At 49.9% G+C, this 26,113-nt stretch overlaps 4 protein-coding genes across 10 annotated transcripts in view; 2 read left to right on the forward strand and 2 right to left on the reverse strand.

Moving 5' to 3' along the window:
* The first annotated feature begins 377 nt into the window (after positions 1–377).
* On the forward strand, positions 378–6,304 carry MANEAL (mannosidase endo-alpha like). Of its 2 annotated transcripts, XM_054720672.1 has the most exons (4): positions 378–933; positions 2,119–2,228; positions 3,125–3,201; positions 4,743–6,304. In XM_054720672.1, the coding sequence occupies exons 1-4, from the start codon at positions 378–380 to the stop codon at positions 5,377–5,379; spliced, it is 1,380 nt and encodes a 459-aa protein (XP_054576647.1). In that variant the 3' UTR covers positions 5,380–6,304. The 2 variants fall into 2 exon arrangements, with proteins under 2 accessions (XP_054576647.1, XP_008149370.2); XM_008151148.3 differs by lacking the exons at positions 378–933; positions 3,125–3,201 and having other exon boundaries at positions 2,158–2,228.
* A 1,218-nt stretch (positions 6,305–7,522) lies between these two features.
* YRDC (yrdC N6-threonylcarbamoyltransferase domain containing) lies at positions 7,523–11,353 on the reverse strand. Its single transcript, XM_008151316.3, has 5 exons — positions 10,937–11,353; positions 10,210–10,324; positions 9,972–10,091; positions 8,240–8,382; positions 7,523–7,937 (listed from the first exon to the last, which is right to left on the reverse strand). The coding sequence occupies exons 1-5, from the start codon at positions 11,326–11,328 to the stop codon at positions 7,838–7,840; spliced, it is 870 nt and encodes a 289-aa protein (XP_008149538.1). The 5' UTR covers positions 11,329–11,353; the 3' UTR covers positions 7,523–7,837.
* On the forward strand, positions 11,330–12,292 carry C9H1orf122 (chromosome 9 C1orf122 homolog). Of its 2 annotated transcripts, none has more exons than XM_008151150.2 (3): positions 11,330–11,454; positions 11,676–11,877; positions 12,113–12,292. In XM_008151150.2, the coding sequence occupies exons 2-3, from the start codon at positions 11,830–11,832 to the stop codon at positions 12,206–12,208; spliced, it is 144 nt and encodes a 47-aa protein (XP_008149372.1). In that variant the 5' UTR covers positions 11,330–11,454; positions 11,676–11,829; the 3' UTR covers positions 12,209–12,292. The 2 variants fall into 2 exon arrangements, with proteins under 2 accessions (XP_008149372.1, XP_008149371.2); XM_008151149.3 differs by lacking the exon at positions 11,330–11,454 and adding an exon at positions 11,489–11,586.
* Positions 12,293–12,699: 407 nt separating this feature from the next.
* The window catches only part of MTF1 (metal regulatory transcription factor 1), a 42,769-nt gene continuing 29,355 nt past the window's right edge, over positions 12,700–26,113 (reverse strand). For all 5 annotated transcript variants that reach the window (XM_008151151.3, XM_054720492.1, XM_054720490.1 and 2 more), the window contains 4 exons: positions 22,767–22,869; positions 21,486–22,081; positions 19,569–19,632; positions 12,700–18,377 (listed from right to left, as the gene is read on the reverse strand). In XM_008151151.3, coding sequence (XP_008149373.1) covers positions 17,947–18,377; positions 19,569–19,632; positions 21,486–22,081; positions 22,767–22,869 — 1,194 coding nt within the window. In that variant the 3' untranslated portion in view covers positions 12,700–17,946. The remainder of the gene's footprint in view (positions 18,378–19,568; positions 19,633–21,485; positions 22,082–22,766; positions 22,870–26,113) is intronic.

Genomic DNA, 26,113 nt, shown 5'->3' on the forward strand with positions numbered 1-26,113 from the left:
GCTCCAGAGGAGGGCACCCCTCTCCCCTTCGGGCGCCCCCACCCCGCTGCCCCAGGCTGAAAGGCGACAAATCCTCTGCGGGTCACTCGGCTGGATTTGGCCCGGGGACTCGCGGTTCGGCCCCTTTCCTTCTCTCCTCCGCGTCCACTCCCCCTCGCCTCGCGACCACTTGGTCTGCGCCGCCTGCATTGTCTGTGCGCCGGGCCCGCCCGCACTGCGGGGAGAGGCGGGAGCCGCCCACGCCGCGCCCGGCGCTCCGCGTCGCCGTCTCCCTGGGACGCGCGGGGCTGCGCGGCGCGCGGGAGCCGGGCGGGCGGGCGGCCATGGCGCGGCGCGCCGGGAGGTAACCCGCCGGCCGCCGGGAGCGCAGGGCGGCCATGGCCCGGCGGCGCCGCCGCGCCTGCATCGCGCTGTTCCTGGTGCTGCTCTTCGCCTTCGGCACGCTCATGGGCCTGCGCACGCTCAAGGCTCCGGACGGACTCCCGGCTCTGGGCCCGGGCCTGGAGCTGGCGTCCTTGGAGCGACGCCCGGAGGGGGGCCCCGCGCCCGCGCCGGCCGCCCGGGCCCCCGCCGCCCCCGCCGCGCCGCCGCCCCCGCCGCCGCCGCCCGGCACCGCGGGTCCGGGTGGTCCCCCGGAACCGGCCCCCGCAGAGGCTGAGCCCGTCCCCGGGCAGAGTCTGCGGGTCTACTCGGACCTGCACGCCTTCTACTACTCGTGGTACGGGAGCCCGCGGCGCGAGGGCCACTACATCCACTGGGACCACGTCATGGTGCCGCACTGGGACCCCAAGATCTCGGCCAGCTACCCCCGCGGCCGCCACAGTCCCCCCGACGACTTGGGCTCCAGCTTCTACCCGGAGCTGGGGCCCTACAGCTCCCGGGACCCCGACGTGCTGCGGGAGCACATGACCCAGCTTAAGGAAGCCGCCATCGGTGAGCCCTCCCCTCCCCCTCCCCAGGCGTCCCTGTCCCCCAGCCTCACCCTCTTCCTCCCTCCGCCGCAGCTCCACGCGGTCCAGTCACCCGGCCTTTGGCCCCACTCACCCTTCAGCCTGGCTTCGTACCCCTTCCGCGAGGCCCCGCTCCACTTTCTAGTGTTCACACGCACCCACTTCTGCCTTCTGAACCCCAGCTATTCAGGGCCCTTTCTTGGGGCAGACCTGCTGGGAGAGCCTGTGGAAGGCGGTTGGGCCAGAGCTGTGCCAGGTACGACCTTCCTGTCTGTTGGATTTCTAGGTCTGGGTAAGTGAAGCCTGGATACCCCAAAACAGATAACCCGCAGGAGTCTTGCATTCAGAATAGCGCCTGGGTGGCCGCTGCCTTTCGTACCAGCTCCGGGGGAGAGCAGCAGCCCTCCCTGCGTCTGCCGGCTGCAGGAAGCACAGTTTGTCCACGTTGCAGGGTGGACTCTGCTCTGTGTGCAGCATGGAGTCCCGGATCTTCCCTTAAAGTACTCTGCGGAAAGGAGGTCCCGGGAGCCTCCTGTAGGCAGGCCGGGTGGGAGGCTCACCTGTTTCAGATTTTGTCATTGAATGAATTCCTCTGGATTTTAGAGTTCATGTCAGCTTATCTGGAAACGGGTAGTGAGGGAGGGAAAACACTGAATGCCAGAGACACTGGGAGAGGTATTCACAGATGAATAACACAACGTCTATCCCTCGGGATTTTACAGTCTAGACAAATGCTATTTCCCACCAGAAGAACCAGATGACCGCTCTGCTCAGGGCTCATCTCCCTTCAGGACCCAAGAGGTGCTCCTTTCTTCCTGGCATAGTTCTGTGCCTCCCGGGTGGGTGTGGCATTGTCCACCCATCTCCCTTTGTTCTACTACTTGCTAATATCAGCAACAGCCGGGACCCCACCCAGGCTTTTCTCAGGCTCCTTCTCCGCCTGATGCGTTCAGCTCGCCCCAGACGCTGCGCTTCAGCACCGTGAGTGAGGACAGCTCCAGGACCCGGGGCTCTAGGATCTGATCTGCAGGAAGAGAATCTGGCAGGAGCCTTGTTGGAAGAAGGTTTCATTCAGAAACCATTTTGCGGTTGGAGGTGGTCTGTGAGGAAACATAGCTCTGCCGCGGGGACGCTGTGTGTCTCTGAAGCAGCTTGTGTTGTGTTTCAGGCGTCCTGGTCCTGTCCTGGTATCCACCTGGCATGGCTGATGATAATGGGGAACCCTCCGATGACCTGGTGCCCGCCATTCTGGACACCGCCCATCAGTACAACATCCAGGTGAGTCTTCAAGAAGAGATCAAGTGCCCTCTGGCCCATTCTGGAGATTTTCCCTCTTCTGCCCATAGGGATAGTGCCTCCACCCGAGTTCTTGGCATGAGCCCAGCTATGGCAAATAAGTAGCAAGTGTGTTGTTGGGAGTGGGGTTCTAATAAATACTGCCTATGTCACTCTCGTTTTCAGTTCTGAAAAAAAGTTGGGAAAACTAAATATAGGAGAAATGGGAGACTAAATATCAAAATAATAGAGTTTAAGTTGGAGACCCTGATGCTGGATAGAGGGCAGGTAAGAACCAAATGGGCCCACAAACAATTCCAGCCTCAGCTTCCTACTGGGAGGCAGTGCTGGGCCTCAGGGAGCAGAGCACACCTGTTCTCAGCAGCTAGGCTTGCTTTCAAGAGGAATGAGGGAGCTGAGCTAAGCATGTCCGGTTATTTCCCCCAAATGCACCAATTAAGTAAGTCATTCTCCTCTCCTGTGGCGGAACAATGACGAAGAAGAGCCTCACTCCCATTCCTGAGCCCATCACCAACATGCGTAATAGGTCATAGCGCATTTTCCCATTGACATAGCTTCAGTATAATTCTTCCCACAGTTTTAGGCATCTAATGCCAATCACTTGAACTGGCAGATAACTTGAAACCTATTAGCCATCCTGCCACAGCCCAACAGAATGACTCTCCCCCCACTCCGCAAAAAAAAGTGATGCCCAGGTGTGGAGGTGGGCAAACTTCTTGCCCCTGAGGGCAGTGGCTGTTTTATGTCTATAGTGCCCACCATTGCCGGGCCCTCTCCTGAACTCAGCCTCTCCTCTAGGCCATCGTTGGAGCATCAGCCTTATAGGTTGTGACCCCTGGACAGATACTCACGTGACCAGTGTCTCCTATCTGTGGCAGGTGGCCTTCCACATCCAACCCTACAAGGGCCGGGATGACATCACGCTGCATGACAACATCAAGTACATCATTGACACGTAAGGCTGCTCTGGGGCATGGACTTTGGTGGGGATCAAAATGGGATAAGGATAGAAGGTTTGGAGGGGCAGGTCAAGAGACACACGGCAGAATGCCTGTGTCCCCAGAAATTATTATTATTTTTTAATTTTTTAAAAATATATTTTATTGATTTTTTACAGAGAGGAAGAGAGAGGGATAGAGAGTTAGAAACATCGATGAGAGAGAAACATCGATCAGCTGCCTCTTGCACACCCCCTACTGGGGATGTGCCTGCAACCAAGGTACATGCCCTTGACCGGAATCGAACCTAGGACCCTTGAGTCCGCAGGCCAACGCTCTATCCACTGAGCCAAACCGGTTTCGGCCCCAGAAATTATTTTATAGTAAGAGAGTATTGGGATTTAGAATCAGGAACCTAGGTTTGAATTTTGATTCTGCAGCCTCCAATCTGTAACAAAGGCAAGCCTTTTTTTAAAAAAAAAAAAGTATTAATTTCAGAGAGGAAGGGAGAGGGATAGAAACATCAATGATGAGAGAGAACCATCAATTGGCTGCCTCCTGTATGCCTCACACTGGGGGTTGAGCCTGCAACCTGGGCATGTGCCCTGACTGGATATCGAACCATGACCTCCTGGTTCATAGGTCAATGCTCAACCACTGAGCCACATGGCAAGCCTCGTAATTTGTGAGTCTTGTGAGAGTTACATGAGTTAATATATGTGAAAGTGGCTTGTGCAGTGCTTGCACATGTCATTCATTCATTCAAAAACATTTGTTGAGTGCCTTTAGTTGTCTAGGTACTGTCCTAAGCCCATTGTACGGTAGTAGGTAGGAATAGCAGTTTACATTCTAGTGTATGTAGGGGGTATAGTGGAAAAGAGAGTAGTTACACACACAAAAATCAAGTAGTGATCCATACTATGTAAGAGTAATAATAAAGGATAAAGCAGGGTGTTGTGTTTGCTAGAGTGTGTCCCACAAATATTTTAGAATGGGTGGTCAAGTGAGCTCTCTCAGATGACATGTGAGCTGACACCTAAATGAAGAGGCAGCTCTGCAAAGATCCGGGACAGGCAGACATTCCAGGCAGAGGGCTGTCAGATCCAAAGGTCATAGTTTGGAACAAGCCCGACACTGCTAGAAAGGCCAGTGTTGCCAGGAGTGTAGAGATAGATGGGATAATAGCAGGAATAGAAGTGGGCAGGGCCAGATCAAGTAGGTGGGGCCTTGCGGGTTTTGGAGCAATCAGATCTGAGTTAGACTTTAAAAGAGAATGGATTATAAGGAGGTAGAATTGGGAGCCTGCAGTCCAGATGAAAGGTGACGTGGCTTGGCCTAGGCAGGGAGGTGAGGCTTGACTAAAGAAATGACAAGGCTGGGGAGAGGAGGGAGGGAACCAGTTCTTGCTTAGCGGCATGACAATCCACTTATGGAGACTGGCTGGATCCAAAATTGTGCTTGGCCATCAGGAAAGCTCTCATCCATGGCTGGTGACACAGCAGTGCTGGCTTCTGCCACCCTAGGCTGCCACTCAGGTGCTTCTTCCTCTGCTCCTCAGGTATGGCTCCCATGGCGCGTTTTACCGCTATAAGAACAGCATGGGAAAGAGCCTCCCACTCTTTTATATCTACGACTCATACCTGACAACCCCTGAGGCCTGGGCCCATCTCCTGACACCAAATGGGCTGCACTCAATCCGCAACACCCCCTATGATGGGGTCTTCATAGCGCTGCTGGTGGAGGAGGGCCACACCCATGACATCCTGGCCGCCGGATTTGATGGCATGTACACCTACTTTGCCTCCAATGGTTTCTCCTTCGGCTCTTCCCATCAGAACTGGAAAGCTGTGAAGAACTTTTGTGATGCCAACAACCTCATGTTCATTCCCAGTGTGGGGCCTGGGTACATTGACACTAGCATCCGGCCCTGGAATAACCACAACACGCGGAACAGGGTCAATGGCAAGTACTATGAGACAGCCCTGCAGGCAGCCCTGACAGTGAGGCCCGAGATCGTCTCCATCACCTCTTTCAATGAGTGGCACGAGGGCACCCAGATTGAGAAGGCCATTCCCAAGAAGACGCCAACTCGTCTGTACTTGGACTACCTGCCTCACCAGCCCAGCCTGTACCTGGAGCTGACTCGCCGCTGGGCGGAGCACTTCATCAAAGAGAAGGAGCAGTGGCTGATGTGAGGGGCCTGCAAACAGGGCCCGAGGTGCCGATGTCCCAGCCTCACTGGAATATTGTCTCCATGTGGGGCTCAGCTGAGGGTGTCGGCACTCGCCGTCTCCATGTCGGCAGCTGGTGCCTCTGGGTGGGCCATCAGGCCTGGGCCCATGTAGGACCAGAGCCTGTTCCTCAGGCACGTGGTGCTGGGTTGCTCTGCAGTGACAGGAAACTGGGCGGTGTTGCAGAGGGAACTGTAGAGGCTGGCAGGTGACTGGATGTAGCCCAGGGTAGCTTCACATCCTCAGTGAGAACAGACATAATCCCTTCTGGCTCTGAACTCAGCAGGTTGCTGTGGTGTGGTGGAGTCGCCAAGCCACTGCTCTAGGAAGGGTGTCAGGGTTCTGGGCTAGCATGCACCCTGCTCCCTTCTGCCACCCCTGCCCTCCCTTCAGGCCTCCTTCCCACATTGACCGTCTTGTCCAAGTTAGGGAACCATACTTGAGATTTTCTAAAAGGGAAATTCTAGGTTTAAGCTATTCCCAGTAGATTCCTGAACCCAATTTTCAGAAAATAATCCTGAGCATTCACACATTAATTCAACACAGACTAACACTTTTACTATGTGCCGGGAGCAAATGACCAGAAATGGTCCATCTCCCTTACAGGACCCAGCTTCCCTCACTTGGTATGTATGGCCTTGTAGCTAGTGCAGGAGCACAGCTATAGGTTTTACCTGTTTGCAGTTTTACCCACTGCTGGGCGTTCTGTTTTCTCTAAGAAAATACCTCTGTACTCAATCCTCCATTTTCCCAGATGAACATTTAGCTTCAGGGAGAGAACTAGGACTTCCCCCTCCCTTTAGCTGCCCAAACCGGAATGAGGCCCATTCACTAGAGCCATTTTCAGTGCTACTGTGCTTTGTATTATTAAACGATGTGGTATTCTCAAGTAAGCATTCCTCTTGCTCTCTTCAAGACTTCACAAATTCTGGCCCTGTAGTCAGATTTGGACAGACTAACATGAGGGATGACTAGTGTTAGCACAGTGAAGAGGGAGTTTGCTTAAGAAATTAGCAAGATTGCTAGAGGGAATATTTAACAAACCATTGCTTCTTTACAAATAAACTGTGTAACTGCAAGGACCCTCAAAGCAGGCCCTGGGACACCTTTTTGGCAAATTATTACGATTTACTTGAAAATATGTACATTGGAAACCACTGTATTGAGAAGTTTATGGACTCAAGAGTGAATTCCAATTCTGGGAACTGGGAAGCAAGGCAGAGGGGAGGTAGTGGGCCCTACTGGGTACCACAAGGACTCCCAGTTGCAGTTAGGTAACTGATACTAAACCCCACTGATGGACGGGGTAGGCCTGGTCACCTGCTTGTGACTTAGTTGGGGAAACCAAGGCAAGCAGGGACAGGTGAAAAGGGCTGGATGGGGTGACCTGTAATTTACAGAAGGGGTAACACTGAGTCCTCATTTCACAAATACACAATTTGAAAAATACCCAAAGCATGGCAGTGCCCCAGGGGATGGGGGCAGTAATTCTCTTATGTCACCGATGGCAACCGGATTCAGTTCTTGAAGGCTAATCAGTATCAGGAGCCATAAAAATGTTCATATACTTTGACCCAGTAATCCTAAGGAAATAATCCAAAGAAGAAAAACAAACCATTTTCAAAGATGTCTAAATAGAAGCATTATTTTCTCTGAAAGAAAAAGTTCAAGTGCCCAACAATAACTATGTTTAACACATGGTATACATATGAATGCAGATAAAGGCTGCTGAGTGGACACTGGGTTTAAATAATGGTATCATTATAACATATTTTATGAATAAGAAAAAAGGCACTGTCTGAAGAGATAGTAGAGATCTATTTTCCTATCCTCTTTAATTTGGGTCCCCCATCCCACTCCTGCCAACTGAGCTGACTTCCCACCATTAGTAGAAAGCGATGACCCTCCGCCAGGCAACTGCAGCATGCCGCACCACCAGCCCCTGGTTCAGAGGAAAGGGTGTTTGCCTGTCACTCTAGTCTTTAGGCTAACCTGGTTCCAGCTTCAGGAGCACAAAACTCAAGCCTTTGATCACTTGACACTTTTAAACAGCACCAACTGGCACTCTAGCTTATTTGGACCTTAAATGCCACCACCTCTCACCAGATTCCAAACGTTATTTAAATTTTATTTCAAGAATTAAAAAAAAAAAGAGAGAGGGAGAGAAGAAGTTCATCAGAATAAGAGCATCCTAGGAATGTTCTTAGTCTCTATTCAGCTTTTGGCTGACATATGAAATTATAGACAATAAATATAGCCCCCTTCCCCAGGTGTGAAGCTAAACCAGCTGCTTCTGGGGCTCGGTTACAGTGTTCATAAAGACAAACCGCCTTCAAAGGCAGACTAGTGACGCTGTGGCCCCAGTGGCCTCTGCAAATGAGGCCTGGCCATCCACCGGTGGACAGACACATAGTGTCCAACATCAGTCCCTGGGCCCTTTTGCCTCCCAAGTCTCAGCAGGATCCCTGTGAGGGAGCAGCCCGTACTTCCTTTGGAGGACAGCCGTAGTGTTTTCCAGGGCACTGAGGAGGAAATGGAGGACAGTTAAGAGTCTGACTTCTCAAAGCACACCAGAGTCCAGTGATCAGGGAGCTCTATCTCTCTGGTCTTACTGCACTCTGTTCATCAAACCCTTGAAGAATTCTTTCGAATTCGGAAAAAAAAAACAGCAAACACCAGCAAACTTAAGTCTCACTCCACCCACTTCTCCAAAATCAAGGTTGTCAGGGCAAGAGAGTGTGGCAACTTTTATTTTGTCAAGGCCATTTTTGCATCTCCCAGCCTCCCTCAAATTCTATCCCCATAGCATAGGAGAGAGACTCACCAGCCTGCACGAATGATGTCAAACTTTCCAGGCACAGACAAGTCAACCACAGTTGAGCCGAGGCGACACCTGGGGCTCTTGCCATCCCCAATTGGCCCCCCATCGATTACCAAGGACAGCTGAGGCCAGAGGTCCTGGAACTCCTAAGAAGAGGGAGAGGAAGAGCATGGACACTAATTCCATGCAATGATGTCACACTGCAGGCAGGGTTCACAAGTAAGACAAAGGCTACACAATCCCAAACCAGGAGGCACATTCCTATAAGAGATGGAACCTCAATTAATTACGGTCAGCTATGCTAAGGACACTGCATTAGCACCTAGGACACTACATCCTATGAGGTTTGAGGTCCCCCCCACCACATCAGCACCCCAAGTAACATCTATCTAGAGCTCAAAGAATATCTTGCTGTGCCAGGAAGAAATTCCATACATCATTTCTGTTGGGGAGTTGTAAGTACAATGACTGGAGTCTGAGCTAGAGCCCAAAGGGATGGGCTCTACCCTGGACTTTCCTCCAAATCTCGGTATGACTGCATTCAAGTTACTTTATCTAGGGCTGTAAAATAAGGGAGCTGGACAGATGCTCCCTAAGGTTCCCTCCAGCTCTAGCACTCCGATCCTGGGTCTCAGGAGAACTGTGGATCACGGTACAGAGAGGAAACGGGGTGGACTCTTTAAGTGCATGCCACCAACACTCAATCCTTGGGCTATGTGAAGGGTACTCCCTTCTTAGCTACAGCATCACCCACTCCCCCTCATCCCTGCCCTCATCCCTTATGAAGACACCACAGTGACAGATGGGCCTGGGAATTTGGGATGGGGGAATACCAGTTGGATAGGTCAACTGTTTGCTGAGCAGGTAGGAATACTCCCACCATCCCCTTCCCCACCGCCTTGAGTATGGGCACCAGGACCAAGTAAAAGCCTGCAGTCTGAGAATAAGAAGGGATGCTGAGCTCTCACTTTCCAAGACTCCTGAACCCACTCTCTAGGTCTGGGCATGGAAAACCACATCCTTTTACTATGTTCTGCATTTAAGTTCAGTAAGAAGAAAACAGTGTGGTTAAGTTGAATTTCTTTGTGTCCTCATCTGTTCCAAGCTATGGAGCTAACACAGGATTAGGATGATCCTTTCTTTGACCTGGCTTATGGCAGAGATAAGAGAAAGTGGTCAGGAGTCCCTGGGACAAGTGATTTAACTTTCTGGAGCCTAACTTCCTTTATAGCACTGTTGTAAAGACTTACTGCCTTATTCCCCAATAACTGCTACCCCTACAGGAGGGGAAAAATGATTATACTTATAATGTTTCTTATTAAAAAGTCTAGAGGCCAGGTGCACGAAATTCGTGCATGGGTAGGGTCCCTAGGCCTGGCTGGTGATCAGGGCCGGCCAGGGCCTGCCTTCCTTCCGCGTCACCCCCTGGTGGTCAATGCACATCATAGCAAGTGATCAAACTCCAGAGGGGACAATTTGCCTATTAGCCTTTTATTATATGGGATAGAAAGAAAACACCATTTCCCCCCTCACTTCTCAAGCTTTGTAATAAAACCTTCCCAAGATTCTTTAACTTGGATTTCCCCCAACTCAACCCCTGTCAACTGGGCAGACTTCCCAACATTAGACTCTCCTGTCAGGCAATTCCAGTGAACCACCAACCCTAATGGTTCAGAGAAAACTGTGTTAGGCCTGATGACATTTGGGGATGGGACGACAACTATGTAACCCTCACCTTCACATTCAGAGAACTGGGCTGGGAGCTGAGGTTGGCACTGGTGAGAGCAAGTGGTCCCCCAAACATCTGGGCCAAGTCCTGCATGAAGGCATGGTCAGGAATCCGGATACCTACAAGCTATGAAGCAAGGTGAAAGGGGATCATGAGAAAGGATGGAAGGAGAGGGTTAATGGGTCCAGCCTGGATCCTTGTGAAAGCCAAATGGCAGGGAGACACAAGAGAAAATCCGACTCACAGGAGTGAAGGGGTTCAGGTCCTTATTGAGCTCCTCCGATCGTTCCATCACCAGCGTCACTGGTCCTGGTAACAGGTCTTTCAGGAGCCCCTCGGGTACTTTCACATGGCAGTACCTGGGAAACAAAGGGGGCACAAATCTACCAAGAATGAAGGCCCACTGCTGGTCCTGGTCCAGACTTTAGGCCGATCTAGAAAAGGGGACCCTAGAGACTACAGTGGGATCCATCTGTCACCTAAGAGCCTGAGCAGAAGGTTGGGCTCCAGAGAAGCACCCCAAGCTTGGGGCCCACATGCCTCTCTGGTCTCTGAAACTACAACAGTTGCGCTGCTATCCCGCTCCGTGTTTTATTTTCTCTTCAAAGCCCTCCCTACTAAATTAAGCTACCGTTTCCTTTTTTCTTTCTTTTTTTAACCGTGGGAGTTACCCGCCCCGCCCCCATTAATCACAAAAAACGCCAGAATAGGGGCCTTTTCTACCCTGGACTTTCCTCCAAATCTCGGTATGACCGCATTCAAGTTACTTTATCTAGGGCTGTAAAATAGCGCCGCAGTCTCTCACTGAGGGCCTGGCAGACGTTAAGTGCTCGACACACATTTCCAGTTCCGGATTCCTGGGCGAGCCGGACAGGCCCCTCCCGCTCCCAGCGCCTCAGTCTCCCAAGCCTGTCACCGGAAGCCCCTCCCGTGGAGCCGCCCCCAGCGGGGCCGGGTCGGGGAAGCCTTACCTGTAGACGTCCACCACGCGGCCCAGGCACACGGCCAGCGGCTTGGCCTCGCTACGGCCCTTGAGGCGGTACACAGCGTCCAGTGCCGCCGAGCAACTCGCCGAGCACGCCAGGCCGTACAGCGTATCGGTGGGGACGGCCACCACGGCGCCGGAGCGCAGCTCGGCCACGGCAGCCCGCAGCGCCTCGGTCCAACCGGCGCGCTCCGGGCTTGCGGCCCGCACGGCCCCGTTCCCCGGGAGCCGTAACAGCCGGGCCCCCGGCGTCGCCCGAGCGGGGCCCGGAGGGCGGAGGAGGCGGCCCTTGCGGGCGGAGCCCGCCGGCCCCTCACTCAATCCCACGCTGGCAGCCACCGCGGCCCTCAGTCCCCTACACGGACGCGCCGGAGACATCCGCCCAGGCCCGCTTCCGGGAGGAAGTGACGCACCCAGTCAGCTTCCGGCTCGGGAGGCTCGGCCCCACCTCCGCGCCGGGCAACTTAAAGGGACCACGACTCCCAGGAGGATTGAAGGAGACCGGTGGGGACGGGGCGGGGCGCAGCTTTGCGGAACCTTAGCGCAGCGCTGGGGAGGGGGCGGCCGAAAGGGGGGCGGTGGTCGGGCCGCGCAGGCGGAGATGGAATGGGGCCCCGGCTCAGACTGGTCACGGGGGTGAGAGGGGGCCCGTCGGGGCGGGGGGAATGGGCTCGGACCCCGCGCCAGCGCCGGCCCTGACGGCCTGTCTCGCTCTTTCCGGGCAGGGAGGCTGCCGGCGTGGACCGTGGGAAGGCGGGGCTGGGGCTCGGCGGGAGGCCACCCCCGCAGCCGCCCCGGGATGAGCGCGCCCAGCAGCTGCTGGACGCGGTGGAGCAGCGGCAGCGGCAGCTCCTGGACACCATCGCCGCCTGTGAGGAGATGCTGCGGCAGCTGGGCCGCCGGCGCCCGGAGCCGGCGGGTGGCGGGGTCAGTGCCTCCCGGCTGGGCCTGGGAGGTGGGGACTGTCCACTGGCTAGATTTGCTGAGCCCTAGCTTCCCCCGAGAGTGAAAGTGTCCCCACTGCTGTACCTCCCACTTTTCATCTGGGTGAGAGGCTCTGAAAAAGTTCAGTGCTGTCCAGATGCCAAGTAGCCATATCCTTGCGGGCCTAATCCAAGGCCTTTCCTCCCAGCCTCACTTTTTTCCTTTCTGTTCCAACCAGAATGTCTCATCCAAACCCGGGGCGCCCCCCCAGCCAGCTGTCTGCGCCAGAGGCGGTTTCCCAAAGGATGCTGGCGATGGAGCTACGGAACCCTGACCATTCCCGAGCCCGTGGCCCTGAGTTCTCTCCCTCCGGGGGGCTGGTGGCTGGACTCTGAACAACTGCCTTCAGTAAAGGACCAGTCTTCACTGGCGGCGGCTGGAACCTGGCCCTCAGCCTGGGTGGCAGCTCTGCTAGCAGCTGGGTTCACTCCTTCATCCTGGCTGATGCAGTGCTGAGCTTGGAAATGTAGCCCTGGAATACCCAGCCTGATGACCGGAGTTGGGCAGGCCAGCAGTGCTCGCCAGAGTGGTCTGGCCTGCTTTCGGGGATCCAGGTGGTGTTACATGTCCATTTCATGCTTTGGGGGCTCCAAGTCCCACAAAACACTTTTAGCAGAGCCTTGATTAAAAGGAAGCCTGCAGACTCTCCTGGTGACTGGCCTTTCCTTTCTGTCCCATCTCTAAGACTGATGGCTGGGGAGGGAGGAAGTGGTTGAAAGCTGGCAGGGTTGGGAAGAAATACCACAGATAACTACCAGATTTAAATAAGCATTTAATTAGGATCTCATTAGTATTTAATATTGCTTTTTCAATTCCAAAAAGTTAAATTTTCACTTCTTAGCAGATATTTTAAAGTACAATATTAAGTTTATACAAAATGAGCAATTAAGCAAACACCATTATTTCACATTCTTCAAAAATACAAATTCATATTTACTCTTTTTTGGGTTTGGAGGTTTCTTCCTTTGGAAGTACTGAACCTGTAACGTTTTCATATCGCTCAGTGAAAGTCTGTTGTTCCCATGTTTCACACTTAAATGAATTTGATAGGCTTTACATAATCCAAATAAAACTACTGGGTTTTAGGTAACTGTCACCAAGACCTTCAGCCAATGACTAGTGTATGTCCAAAAAAAAAAAAAAAAGGCTCTCGTGGGTCTTGCCTTTCGGGGCCAGAAGATCTAAGCCAGAGATTCAGCAAAACCAAGATTCCAGCCACCTTCCCCAAACAGGTCTAGGAGTTCCCAGTGAAAGGAAACAACCACCTTGAACTCTGACCCCCGCCCCCACATTCACCAAAAACAACAACAGGACTAGAGTCAAACATCGCCCTAGGGGAGGCCTGAGGACACAGGGGAGAGGGCAAGAGAGGCCTCTGACTTGGCACCACTGTGAGGATAACAAGGATATTGCAAAAAACAACCCTGGGTTTTGGTGAAAAAAGGTTTTATGAAAAACTTTCCCATAAGAAAAAGAGTAGAAACTGCATTGAGCTGAGAAAGTGACACTACATTATCACCCAATTTTTGGCCCAGCAGGCACACCACCAAAAGGGCAGTGTGTGGTTTTAAACTTTGCATCCAGTAAAAAAGGCTGTACTATGTACACATTAACATAAAGATCCAGTTTAATTTGCATTTTCAGTGCAGACTGAGAAGCCCTCTTGAACAGGCTTAACAGTGAGAAATGCCCAAACAGTGGTCATCAGCTTCCCCAAAGGGCATGAGAAGAAACACAGGACCCTTTCTCTCTTCCCCAAGACTGTCCCAGAGGAAACTGCCTATCTGGTTACCAATCAGAAATATGTATAATTCCGTTTTCTTGCCTCCTCCCTCCCCAGTATTAAGGAATGAACAATTCTGATCAATGTCACAGCAGAATCATTTGCATATTGGATCTATGGAAATCTTTCTGCTTTAGCTGAAGTTTTTTCAAACTTTTCCATTGTATAATAGCCTGAGAATGAAGATAAAATGGGGTGGTAGGGGAAACAAGAGAGGAGTGAGGGGGAAGGGGAAAAGTTGATAAAGCAAATTATTAACAGCTTTGTTTATTGGATTTAATGAAGGCTGGAGGCCTTTTTGCTTAAAGAGCCAATAGGGGCAGTATGGGAGCGGTAAGGAAATGGCTTATGTTGCCTCCCCACCTCTAACACCTCCCCAAACATATTTCTGATTGGTGATTAGGAAAACTGAAAAGTCTTTAGCAATATTGTTGCAAGTTCCACAAATCAATGGTTTCGGTGATTCTGGAGAAGTCTTTTAAGATTAAGGACAATGGACGTGATTACAAATATAAAAGTCTAGAAGGTGCCAGGTTTCTACCTAGGAACATCCTGTTCCTTCCTTTCAGGCATCACTTTGTAATGGTGAAGGGGGGGAAAGATGGCAAGGGTGCAAGAAGTGATGCAAAAGGGCCTCAACAGTCAGCAGAAAACAGGACCCGCAGTTCTTTAGAGAGCCTGAGGGGGCGCCCTCAGGCACACAGGGAAGGCTTGCATAGATTGAGCAGTTGCTGAGAATGCATAATAGTGTTTCCCTACAGACAGCCTCCTGGTACAGGGCTGATGGAGCAGAAAATGCGGCCAGGCCAGGGCCACATGGGACAACGACCATCAAGCTACACATATTGCACCAAGGTAAGTGCTTTTCTTTTCACACCTCAATTTAACTTTTTATTCTAAGCAAAAAATAAAACTTTGTGGGAAGCACACACACACACACACACACACACACAAAAGAAATTGCAGCAATTGGGTTAAAGATAAAATAACCTAAAGTGCTTTTTATTTTATTATTTCTTTAATATACCAATATGAGGTTCTGCAAACTCGTCCCTCTGGACACATTCAGCATTATACAAAGTCTCTCAGGAAACCCTCCCACCCTCCATTATCCCCACCAGTCCACTGCCCTGACACTCTCCAAGCTACTGACTCTCCCAGAGGTGGTAAACAGAAGTCCCTTGCTTCTGCCCAGAGAGGTCTTCACACATGAAGCCCCCCCCCAGGCTTTGTACCAAGATCTCCTTCTAAAAGGATGGGGGCAGGGGATTCAATAAATGACACTAACTCCTGCCACCAAACTAGTGATGTCCCCATGAGGCTGACCAGACGCCGACAGGAAAGGCAGGGCCACTTTCCCTCAATGCCTGGGAAGGGCCAAATTCACTAAGGCAGTTTGGTGGTGCCAGCCAAAGTTTCCTCCCACCTCCTGAGCCCAGGTACTCCAATTCCTGATGCTGACTAGCACCCTGTATAGGAGCAGTATAACTGGAGATGCTAGTGGGAACTGGAAGTATAAACCTACAGGGTGGAAATGGTTACGGTTCCCATGGGAAGAAAAAGGCTTGATTTCACCTGGTAGAAGTCTGTGGACCTTCTCTAACCTTACCCTAGGTGCACTCCAGGTTTGGGAAACCACACTCTCCATGAAGGCTCTGTCTGGATCCACGTTAGCCAGAGGCCCGCTCTTCTCCAAGGTCCTTGGCACTAAAGGCCAGGTTTCCAGAGGAGGTGGGGAGGGAGAGTGCTGGAGGAGAAAGGAAAGACTGCCTATCCTGTGGAGTAAACCTGCTCTTCTTTACAACCACTCACTGACATTTTAAGCACGCTCATGATTTTTCAAAAGCTGATTGATTGGGTTTTGATAGTTGTCCTCGTAATCTCGAATCATCCTCAAAAGGCAGATACTGCAACTAGAAAAATCTGTCCACCTCAGCACTATTTTGAGATGCTTCTTCATCACCCCCCGTCTTTGGAGAGTAGAAAAGCCACTGACCTGGGCAGGCTCAACAAGGTAGCACAGGCCTGGCTACCAGAAAGAAGCAACATTTACACCATGGACGCTTCTTGCGGTTTTCCCTGGGCTCCCGTTTCCCACCTGCTCCCAGGGGACTCAGTCCCAGGGGACTCTAGGGGTGTGGGAAGAGGTCATCCCTGCCCTCCGATGCCAACTACCTTTGGGTCGTATTGTGCTGGTCTCTCACAGAAGAGGTAGAGAAAACACAAGTGTCCTACCTCAAAGCTTCCTATGGTGCCTGGTCCACAGAGCCAAGGACAAGCCATGCTCAGCAGCTGGTTTTCCAGGACCAACTCACTGTGGTACCAGAAGATTCCTCCTGCCTTATCAACTCCTGCTGAGGTCAATGGTCCGAACCCACCAGCCTTTTGGGGAGGAGAGTGCAGGTTAAAAGGAAACCCATTCTGCCTAGACTGCTGGAATGAGAAGCCAGAGCTGCTTGTGGCTAAGCCCACTTCTCACTGCAGTGACAAGGTTCACCACCACTGCCCTCGTGTCCCAGTCTGTCCCTGAACATCCTGTTAAATGCTGGGCTTCTGCTCCCAAATGATCTGCTCTGGATACTGTCTTGGCTGGCCTTGAGTATGGCTCAGAGACAGGAGAGTGGCAAATGCAGCTCTTTTTACATTAGGGAGTGGGAAAAGGAAGGCAAGATTATGGCTACTTTCTGCCCGACATCATTGACTCAGAAGAGCAGCCCTGTTTGCTCAAGGCGGGGAAGAGGCCTAGTCTATAGACACGGGGCCATGCCCAGCTTCTGTCTGAGCTCAGTGAGCTTGGTGAGCGCTTTTGACTACATTAATATAGCCAGTTGAGAGAAACTTTCCATTTTAGTGTGGGCTGTATTTTATGTTTTATGTTTAGAGGCAATGACTTGGAGCCAAAGGCAGACAGATGGTTGTAATTCTATACACAAATCAAAAAACAATTCTTCTTTCCTATAACACAACTTAATGAAACATTCCAAATGAGATAACTTATTGCAACATTTCAGGCTTTTTGGTGGAAGGGGAATTTTTTTGTTTTACCCTGAGTAGAAGATCATCGTTTTGTGTTTTTTTTTGTTTATTTTTTGTTTTTGTTTAGACATCATGTGACTAAGCTGAGCAAGTCACATCCTTCTTTGCACTGTACTAGGCTGTATGCAAAATCCAGAGGGGCGAGAGGTGGAGATGGGAGGGGCAACCAAAAGCCTGGCTAGAATCTGGAACCAGGATACCTGGCCTGCCAATTACATGCCACCTTAAAAAACCTCCCTCAACGATACACCTTCTGATAAGCAAAATGCAGCTCTTCTGCTCCATAGAAGAGAAATACCATTAAAGGAAGGCAGAGCACCGACCAGCAACTGGCCATACACCCACATGTCCACTCTAGGACAAAACAGGGATGTTCCCCAAGAAAAATTCGCTGTGACCTGCAAACCCTGGCAACCAACTGAGAGACAGAACCAGGAAGGCAAAGACTGTGATCACGTTGCTAGAGCCTGCTCTGCACACACGCCATTGGCAGACAGCAAACAGCTCGCTCGGGCCCCTGCAGAACCAGATCCTCCCTGCAGCTTCGGGCCAGGCTTTTAGCTGCCCATCTGTGCTGCAGCTGGATGCAGACGACACCTGCCACAGTCACTCCGAGCTCCACTGACACCAAGTGCAAATATCAAAACCATCTCACCCAATTCCTGTCCGGCTCACAGCTGTCTGACCTGCCTCTGCCACTTCCCTCTCTGATGGAGTGAGGGTCTGGCCTTTGGAGCAAGCTTCAGCCTCAGGCTCAAAAGACGCACAGGGAGGAACAACACCTGACACACTGAATTCTACTGTCCAGACCACAAGGCCCCAGTGCAAGTGATGGGCAACATCAGATTGATGGAAACCACACCCTTTCACTTGGAATTTTTATGCATACGAGTAACCTTAATTTCCAAGTTCACATGACAATAAGCAAAAGTGACATACAGTGCAGCCAAACAGTTCATTTATAACTTAGCTTTTTTTTTTGTTTTGTTTTGTGGTTTTTTTTTTTTCCCCCCAAAGATCAGTTCCTTAAAATGGATGCTCCTGGGATATGAATAAAGAAAATATATCCGAAAGCTGAGGATTTCAAATAGATTTCTTCATCCTTCAAATTACCGATCCCATGATGGTAGACGTCGCACCTATGTGTGCTTCCTGCTTGCCCTCTCTTCCCAGAGGGGAGCACAGCCGGCCTTTCACTTGGAGAAGCTGCTGGTCAGGCCCAGCTCCTCCTCCCCCTGCAGTAGTGCTTCAATGGGAATCAGATTGGACGGCGTGTCCAGGTTCTGGAGGGACAGAAACTCTGACACATCCATGGCACTTAACGTTTCTGTCTGAGGGTCTGGAGGAGTCTCTGCTTGTCTGCTTTGCTCACAGGAAGAGGGGATGGCGGAGGAGGATGACAGGGGGACAGAGGGTGAGGAGAAAGTCTGTGGTGGTAGCTTCAGGCTGGGCCCCTCGGGAGGCTGGGGGCTTGGCTCTGGAGGGGGTGGGGAGGAACAGCCCTTTCTCCTGCCAGCCGCCCGCTCCTTAGCAGAGTCCCGGCATGCGCACTGACACTGACACGCCTCTTCTTGCTTGATGATGATCACAGGAACACTGAGGCCAATCTGCTGTACAGAGCTCCCTGCGAGAGAGGCGAGAGAGACTGCTCTTCAAGTGGCTGCAGGGCACAGGGGGATCTAGACTAGGTGAGAGCTGAGTGCCATGGAGGCGGGAATGATGATGGAGAGGGGGGATGCCATGCGCCAAGACAAAGTCCCTCTTCCTTAGAAAGCCACGCACACCATCGAGATGTGCCCCGTATTTCCAGCCTCGTTTCCAGCCATCCTCTCCCCTGCACCCTCCATGCCAGCCAGGGCGGCGGATGCCTCCCTTTTGCTGACGTTTTATTTTTGTTTTTTACCTCTGTGCCTATAGGTGCTTCCTGTGGCCTAAACTCCCAGGCTGTTCTTCTGGAGAACTTACTCTTCTTATCTCTGAAGGCCCAGCTCACTCCCCCTTACCCCTCTGATGCCTCCAGGCAGTGTTTCCAGCAGGCTTACCCTAGGGCCGGCCCAAGGCAGCTGCCTGGCACTGTGCAGAGCTCCTGCATTCCTCCCGCATCTAGCATCTTTGTCTCTTTGTCCGCACCGTATGGGACTTGTTCACTCCGCCTGCCCGAGGCTCCTTCAGGACATTTCACTCATCTTTGTAGCCGTCCCTGACACACAGTGGGTGTCCGTAAAACCTCCTTCTACACAACCAGCCTAATGTGCACAAACTCTGAACTCAGATAGGCTTTGTGTGTCTCAAAAGCCCTAGAGACCAAGGGGCAGGAGAGCAGAGTGGGAGCCAGGAGGCCTGAGAACTCGTGCTTTGGCTCTGCCACAAACTCATCTGTGACTCTGGGGGAGTCATTTAATCTTTCAGGGCCTCAGTTTCTTAATCCATAACATAAAGAGTTTGGAAAAAAAGGACCTTTAGCTCTATACAGTCTCTGACCTAGATACTATTTTTTCATTACTGTAATTAGGAAAGAGTCCAGTGAATTAACAACTGCCCTCTTTAGCATTAACTGTGATTCAAAATTTTTTTTCTGGCTACATTTAAAAGCTGTATCTGAAAGGGAAAGAACTGTTACTATGTTAAAAGTGGCATTAATAAGTGCACTAACCCCCAATAGTTATAAAGAATGAGATACTCTAATAAATAAACAATACAATGTGACAATTTTGATTTCAAAGTTTTAAAAACTGGGCAAAGCAACAATTAACAACTGTGCCTCAAAGGGCCCAGGGAGTTGACTATCTTTTAAAGCTCACATAGAATTACATACCTGTGCTACTGGCTACTGGTACCGCAGTGGTAAAAAACACCTTCTCAACTTTAGATGCTTGCTGCTGGGAAAAAAAAAAAAAATCACATTTATGGCACCCGAATATGGCAGAGCTCCAAGGAGCTGAAGCCTCCCCAATATGATGGTCATCCAAGAGGGAGAGAACGCTCAGTGCTGCGGGATTTGCACAGAGATGTTTTGTTTGCGCTCTGGCATGAGGTCACCCCACTGTTTGACATTCAGTGTGGACAATGTAGCCAGCTTTGTCCTCCACTCCTTGGCTGCCTCCCAGCTGCCTAATCCAGTGGTTCCATGTGCCCAAAGGCTCCTCCAAGGTTGCTGTTCTCAAGCTGATGATCTCAGAGGGAGCCCCAGGGCTAGCTTCCCCTCTGAGCTCTCCACTCTCTGCCATTCCCCAATAGTTCTAAGAGGCTGGAACATTCTGTATCCCCTCAAGGATTAAGATGCATGCGAGGAACAGGCTAAGACTGCCCCTCACAGGCAGAACAGCCCCGGTGAAGGCCCTGAGCACAGGGCAGTGGCTCAAGGGTGGACCCTGAACTTTGCCACACCTGATTCCAGTCCTTATTAGTTGTTGGTCAGGCAAGTGATTCAACCTCTGACAGTCTCAGTTTCCCCATCGGTAATAATGGGGATGATAACCAAAGAACCCCAGCAAGGATGAAATGAGAGCATGCATGTAGAGTCCTAGGCGTGTGGTGAGCGCCTGGCAAACATTAGCTACTTATGTTACTACTAAGCAGGACTATAAAGTCGTGCCCAGAAATCACCCTAATCACTTTAGTACACTTCCTATTCAATTGACTATCTTCAAGTCTTAACTTCAAAAGGCTTTGTCTTTTTTTAAATGATTGTTTAAAGTTTTACATATGTCTCCTTTTCTCTCCATTGACCCCCCCGCCAAACTCTGCTCCCCCCCTCCGCCCCCTCAAGGGCAAGCCCCCACCGGCCCAGTGTCTGTGTCCATTGGTTATGCTAATATGCATACATACAAGTCCTTTGGTTGATCCCTACCTGCGCCCCCCGCCCCCCCGCCCCCTGCCATTTGTCTCTGGATCTAGGGCTTTGTCTTTTATACCTCTAAGGAAATAAAGAAAATCTAGGAGGAATGTGAAAGCTTCTGGCTAAGCTATAGATGACACTGTAAAATAATGATGGAAAAATTAGACCCATATTTAAATACATGAAAATGAGTTGTGTGGAAAAGGAATGACGACACTTGTTCCATGCAGCTCCCCCGGGCGGATTCAGAAAGAAATGATAAAAACCACATGGAAGCAGATTGGGTCGTAATATTGAAAAGACCTTTCCATTTGAGAATGGAACTAGGTTGCCTCCAGAGGTGGCTGGCACCCTGTTTATGGAATTTGAGTGCTCTCACTATTTAGCCCTAAATAGTTTATTTGAGATATTTAATTGAACAATGAAGTCATTTCCTTATCATCGAGACCAAACGCTTTGCAGAAAATAGCTCCAAGTGGGCTCAGGGAGCAGAGATTATTTCTCTGACGTGCATCTGATGGGGTGGAATCAGTCCCTCGCCTCAGTGTGACTCTGCCCTGGAGACAGAAGGCGCTTCCTGAACCGCTCTTGGGCCTCCGGAGTTGGCTGACTGCACTCCTGTCCTAGATGACAGGATTAGACTGCCGGTGGAATACTTGTTCAAGTGCCAACTGCTCGGGAAACGTAAGCCTGATTCTCTGCCTCCCTACTGTAGGTCCGACCACAGCATTCCCTGGGTTTTCACCACCTGATTCTGGGGAAAATGACCGAGAGACAGAATTATATGTTTCAGGGCTTGACAGCCACTTTCCTTTTTTGAAGCAAAAGCCTCTGAACATGTCACCTATGTAAGGACACTTCAGCCCACTGGTTCTGTTTATACATAATACTTACCATTTGTTCTTGGTTTTGTGGTGAACTGGTGGCACCATTCAATATCCACTGTAAGTTCTGTTCTCCCATGACAAGGCTGGACTGCAGGATAGCCGTGCTGGGCGTCGGGGTGATGGTTATGGTGGGATTATTAGTTAGGACAGAGTTGGCACCCAGGGGTAGAGTCTGGACCATGGCTGGCAGGGGTTCAGTAGTACTTTGTGGTTGGGGCGCTGCTGCCACGGCTGACGTCACTGCCGCTGCTGATGCAGAAGCCCCAGCAACAACAGAAAGTCCTGGTACGATGGGCTGCGGTGCCTGAGGGTGCGGAAGAAACTCTTGATGATTAGCAGCAAACTGTGTGCTGTGGGGGACAGGCACTTCTGGAGGTTGTAAGAGAGCAGGGGGGTTGCCAAATGCAGCTTGCTGGGAACCAGGTCCTAAGGAGGGAGCAGGCGGAGGAGCAGACGGTGCTGAGGCTGGTAGTAGAGGCTGGGGTGGCTCGGAGATGCCAGGCTGCAGTACAAGTGGAAGAGATAAAGATGCTGAATTTCCTGTGGGTGGCGGAACATCATTGACTGACTCTGCATCACCATTAAAACTTTCAATCAAGGCAGCTGGCAAAAAAAAGAAATAGAAACATATATACATATCCCAAGCCTTACATGAGCCACAAAAACACAGTCACTATGAGCTAAACCAAAGACAGCTGAAGTCTGTCGGAGCCAATTCCTTCATTGCTAGCAGGCTGGCTTTCTGCTTTTCACTTAATGACACCTCTGGTCAAAGAACCAGGCTTCACAATCAACCTCACTTTCTAAACGTGAAGACCTAGTATAGGTCTCAGCATAAAAAAAATGCATCGTAAGGCTTTTCTACAAATGGGACTCGACATCCTTTCTGGCATGACCAGTGTGCACGCTTTCTGACTACTGCGCGGCTTCAGGGAGATTCTCATTCGAACACAGTCTGAGCTAAGCCTGTGGATCCTAACCTCTCACAAATGGGCGTCACATCAGAAAAGCTCACAGTTTCTCTCATTTTTTAAAGCCAACAAGAGCTTTTGGGAAAGGAGACCCTCTTCTTTGAGGGTCTAGGGAAAAGTAGACCCTTGCTGAGGGAAGTAGGGGAAAAGATGGAACTGAACTGAAAGGCCCTTACTTTTCTAACCCCTCACTGAAAGTCACTTCATTCAAAGAAACTGAAATAATCTTTCACCATGCCTGTCATTCAGAGAGTCAACATGTGAATTCCCCTTCCCAGTGCTGAGATCTGGGCAGGAAGAGAGACTGTATAACAAACCTGTCTGTTGAGGATCTTCCTGAATTGCCGTATCATCTGAATTCTGGAACATGGACTTAAAGATGATTGCTGGTGAAAGTGTGCTGAGGTCCTGGCCCTGTGTCTGATGGACAAAGACAAGGATGTGAGACCCGCCATCGGAGGCAATTCTTTGCAATGAGAGGACACAGCAGCACAACCACCTGATCTTCTGATACGCTTCTTGTTTCTAACTTTTCCTTTTCAGGTGACATTTATGTCCCTAAACCTCAGACACTCAACACTGGGCCCTCAAATACTCTTAAAACAGAACCCGACAAGCTGACTAGCAGCTGAATGCCCGTTTCCCTAATGCTTTACTGGCACACAGGCATGCTTGTTCATTTATTGTGCTCCAGCTACAACGGCAGAGCTTGTGACGAGACCGTATGCTCTACAAAGTGTAATATATTTACTATCTGGCCCTTTACAAAAAAAGTGTGCCAACCCGTACTCTAACAGACCAAATCCTACATAAAAATGGGATCGAATAATACCCATTACCTGCAACTTGTTTTTCTCATATAATAATATATTGTTAATAACTTTCAAGGTCATTACATAACATCTATAATATTCTAATACGTGTACCTGGTAATGAATCAACCACTATAAAGAACTTTTAATGACAGGCAATAGTGATCCTTTTATATGCACTCTTGTCTTGTCATTACATTGATTCTTTGTAACTTACAAATAAGAAAAGGTCAGCAGCATTTATAAAGATAAAATGTGAAACAAACAAACACATATTACTCTGAGGACCTGAGTCTTGACAAGCACTAAATAAAATGACCACCTCGCTCTAGCTCAGTGGACAGCGTGTTGGCCTGTGGACTGAAGGGTCCCAGGTTCGATTCTGGTCAAGGGCACATGCTCGGGTTGCAGGCTCAGTCTCCAATAGAGCGTGTGCAGGAGGCAGCCTATCAATGATTCTCTCTCATCATTGATGTTTCTCTTTCTTCCTCTCCCTTCCTCTCTGAAAGCAATAAAAATATATTTAAAAAAATAAAATAAAATGACCCCCTCCAGGCTTCCTGTTAGTTAAGGGAAGGGGAAAACACCAATTCTTTTATCTGCAACCCACCTCCACTCATTCATTTTGTAGGACAAGAGTGACAAAGGCAACCTCCAAGAGTCTAGACAAGTCCTAGAAATAAGAGAAGCAAGGGGCAAGGGCCGGGAGGCTGGGGCAGAGAGCACGCGTCCCATCATCTGGGCTTCAGTGGAATCCTGCCACGTGGTTCTGCGGGCTGGGGAGTACCAGAGCTCAAGCACAGTCCCACATGTGGATCATTTGGTGAAGTCTACTGACTTGTCATTAAAAGCAAGTAACTGAAATCCATTTAAAAACACTGTATAAACCAAACAACACCTATCTGCCGGCCAGATCTGGCCCCAGTGCCAACTTGCACTTTAAGATTGTTCTGCAACAACTCTGTTTGTGGGAGAAGAATCACTCGGGGGCTGGGCAAAGTGTGCTGAGCAGAACAGTCCACCCACTGGAGGTCCTCAGAGAGGAAACTGCCCTTTTGAGCCAAGAGAGGCCAATTACTCTAGCATGATCCCACCATCTGGAAGGCTGAGAGGGGAAGTTCGGTGGATCGGACTGCCAGTGTGACAGAGATGAAGGCAGAAATCTATGTGAGGCTTCCAGCTTCCATCCACAGGGGGTTGAGAATCCCAGGCAGGACAGTGGCCCTCCAAGTTTTCATTGTGATGCAAAGAAGTACATTTTACATTATGGAGTATATATATACATAGATATTTCATATAACATACATATCCATGTGTATAACTGAAACGAAAGTCTATGAAATAGAGCTTATCCTTACTATACGCAATGTCTTCTAATATTTTCTATTCTGTTGATGTTCTTAAAATGCTGATTATAAATATTATTTTATAACCCAAAAATGAGGACAATCATTTCTTGTTGTTGTTAATCCTTACCCAAGGATATATTTCCCATTGATTTTTAGAGAAAGTGGAAGGGGAGTGGAGAGAGAGAGAGAGGGAAAAAGAGGGAGAGGGAGAAGAAAGTCTATGTGAGAGAGACACATTGATTGGTTGCCTTTCGCATGCACCCTGACTGGGACCAGGGATCGAGCCGACAACCCAGGTATGTGCCCTTGACTGGAAATGGAACCCGCAACCCTTCGGGTGAGCAGGCTAATGCTCAATCCCCTGAGACATACCGGCCACAGCAAAGTACAACTCATTTTGAAAAATAGTGGGCTAACAACTACCACTAAACTATAAACTTTGCAACTTCCTCTTGGTTGTTTTTTTGTTTTTCCTGTTTACAAATCACCAACAATAACATTGTTGACTGATGAGCCTGCATGATCCAAAAGATTATGCACAAGAATGTTCACAGCACTATTCATCATGGCCCCAAACTAGGAACTATCCAGATACCCAAGGGAAGTAGAAAGAACAAATTATGGTGTATTTATTTACCATTGGATGTTAACAATCAATTTTTTTAAAGCAAAGTAAAACAATGCAAAATTACTCTTATGACTTCAAGGAATTATGGCCTTAGCTTGAAAGGCTAAAAATGAGACTATTTCCAATTCTGGGATAAATGCTGGGTAATAAGGGCACAATATGTAATTTGACCCCAAGGGATAGAGCAGCCTCTCTCTTGCTGATGTAAATTGTAGTAGGAAAGCAGTCCTGTTTTTTATAAGTATGTACCTAATGTTCCTTCATACCAAGATTCCTCACCGGGTGACCCCAGGGCTCCAGAAAGCTCCTCAATCATCCGTCACAGCCCTAGCCAGGAGTAAACCCCTAAACTATTTAACACAATCTGAGATTAAAGAGCTATTATGACTAGAAATCTTAGGTTGCACAGCTCAGAGGGCAAATAGGCTACCCCAGTGGTCGGCAAACTCATTAGTCAACAGAGCCAAATATCAACAGTACAATGATTGAAATTTCTTTTGAGAGCCAAATTTTTTAAACTTAAACTTCTTCTAACGCCACTTCTTCAAAATAGACTCGCCCAGGCTGTGGTATTTTGTGGAAGAGCCACACTCAAGGGGCCAAAGAGTCGCATGTGGCTCGAGAGCCACAGTTTGCTGACCACAGGGCTACCCAATACAGACATTTCTTTTAGAGCATTAGCTCTGAAATGTGAATATGCATAAAAATCATATGAAGTGCTTATTTACTGTGGTTTGTTTTTTTTCCTTCTGATTGGTCAATTTCTATTGACTTATTTTCAACTTAACTGATTCTTTCTTCTGTCATTTCCAATCTGCTGCTAAGCTCATCAGTGAATATTTTATTTCACATAAATTTTCAGTTCCAGAATTTCC

Source organism: Eptesicus fuscus, chromosome 9 (assembly GCF_027574615.1).
Source record: "Eptesicus fuscus isolate TK198812 chromosome 9, DD_ASM_mEF_20220401, whole genome shotgun sequence".
In the NCBI taxonomy this organism is placed as follows: domain Eukaryota; kingdom Metazoa; phylum Chordata; class Mammalia; order Chiroptera; family Vespertilionidae; genus Eptesicus; species Eptesicus fuscus.

Excerpts from the sequence above, each read along its gene's own strand:
- MANEAL (XM_054720672.1), top strand. The coding sequence starts at position 378 with ATGGCCCGGCGGCGCCGCCGCGCCTGCATCGCGCTGTTCCTGGTGCTG. Across the intron at positions 934-2,118 it reads GCTTAAGGAAGCCGCCATCG|GCGTCCTGGTCCTGTCCTGG; the intron begins GTGAGCCCTCCC and ends GTTGTGTTTCAG. Across the intron at positions 2,229-3,124 it reads CCCATCAGTACAACATCCAG|GTGGCCTTCCACATCCAACC; the intron begins GTGAGTCTTCAA and ends TATCTGTGGCAG.
- YRDC (XM_008151316.3), bottom strand. The coding sequence starts at position 11,328 with ATGTCTCCGGCGCGTCCGTGTAGGGGACTGAGGGCCGCGGTGGCTGCC. Across the intron at positions 8,383-9,971 it reads CCAGTTCTCTGAATGTGAAG|GAGTTCCAGGACCTCTGGCC; the intron begins GTGAGGGTTACA and ends CCCTCTTCTTAG. Across the intron at positions 7,938-8,239 it reads GACATCATTCGTGCAGGCTG|TGCCCTGGAAAACACTACGG; the intron begins GTGAGTCTCTCT and ends TTTCCTCCTCAG.
- C9H1orf122 (XM_008151149.3), top strand. The coding sequence starts at position 11,552 with ATGGAATGGGGCCCCGGCTCAGACTGGTCACGGGG. Across the intron at positions 11,587-11,675 it reads GGCTCAGACTGGTCACGGGG|GGAGGCTGCCGGCGTGGACC; the intron begins GTGAGAGGGGGC and ends CTTTCCGGGCAG. Across the intron at positions 11,878-12,112 it reads CGGAGCCGGCGGGTGGCGGG|AATGTCTCATCCAAACCCGG; the intron begins GTCAGTGCCTCC and ends TGTTCCAACCAG.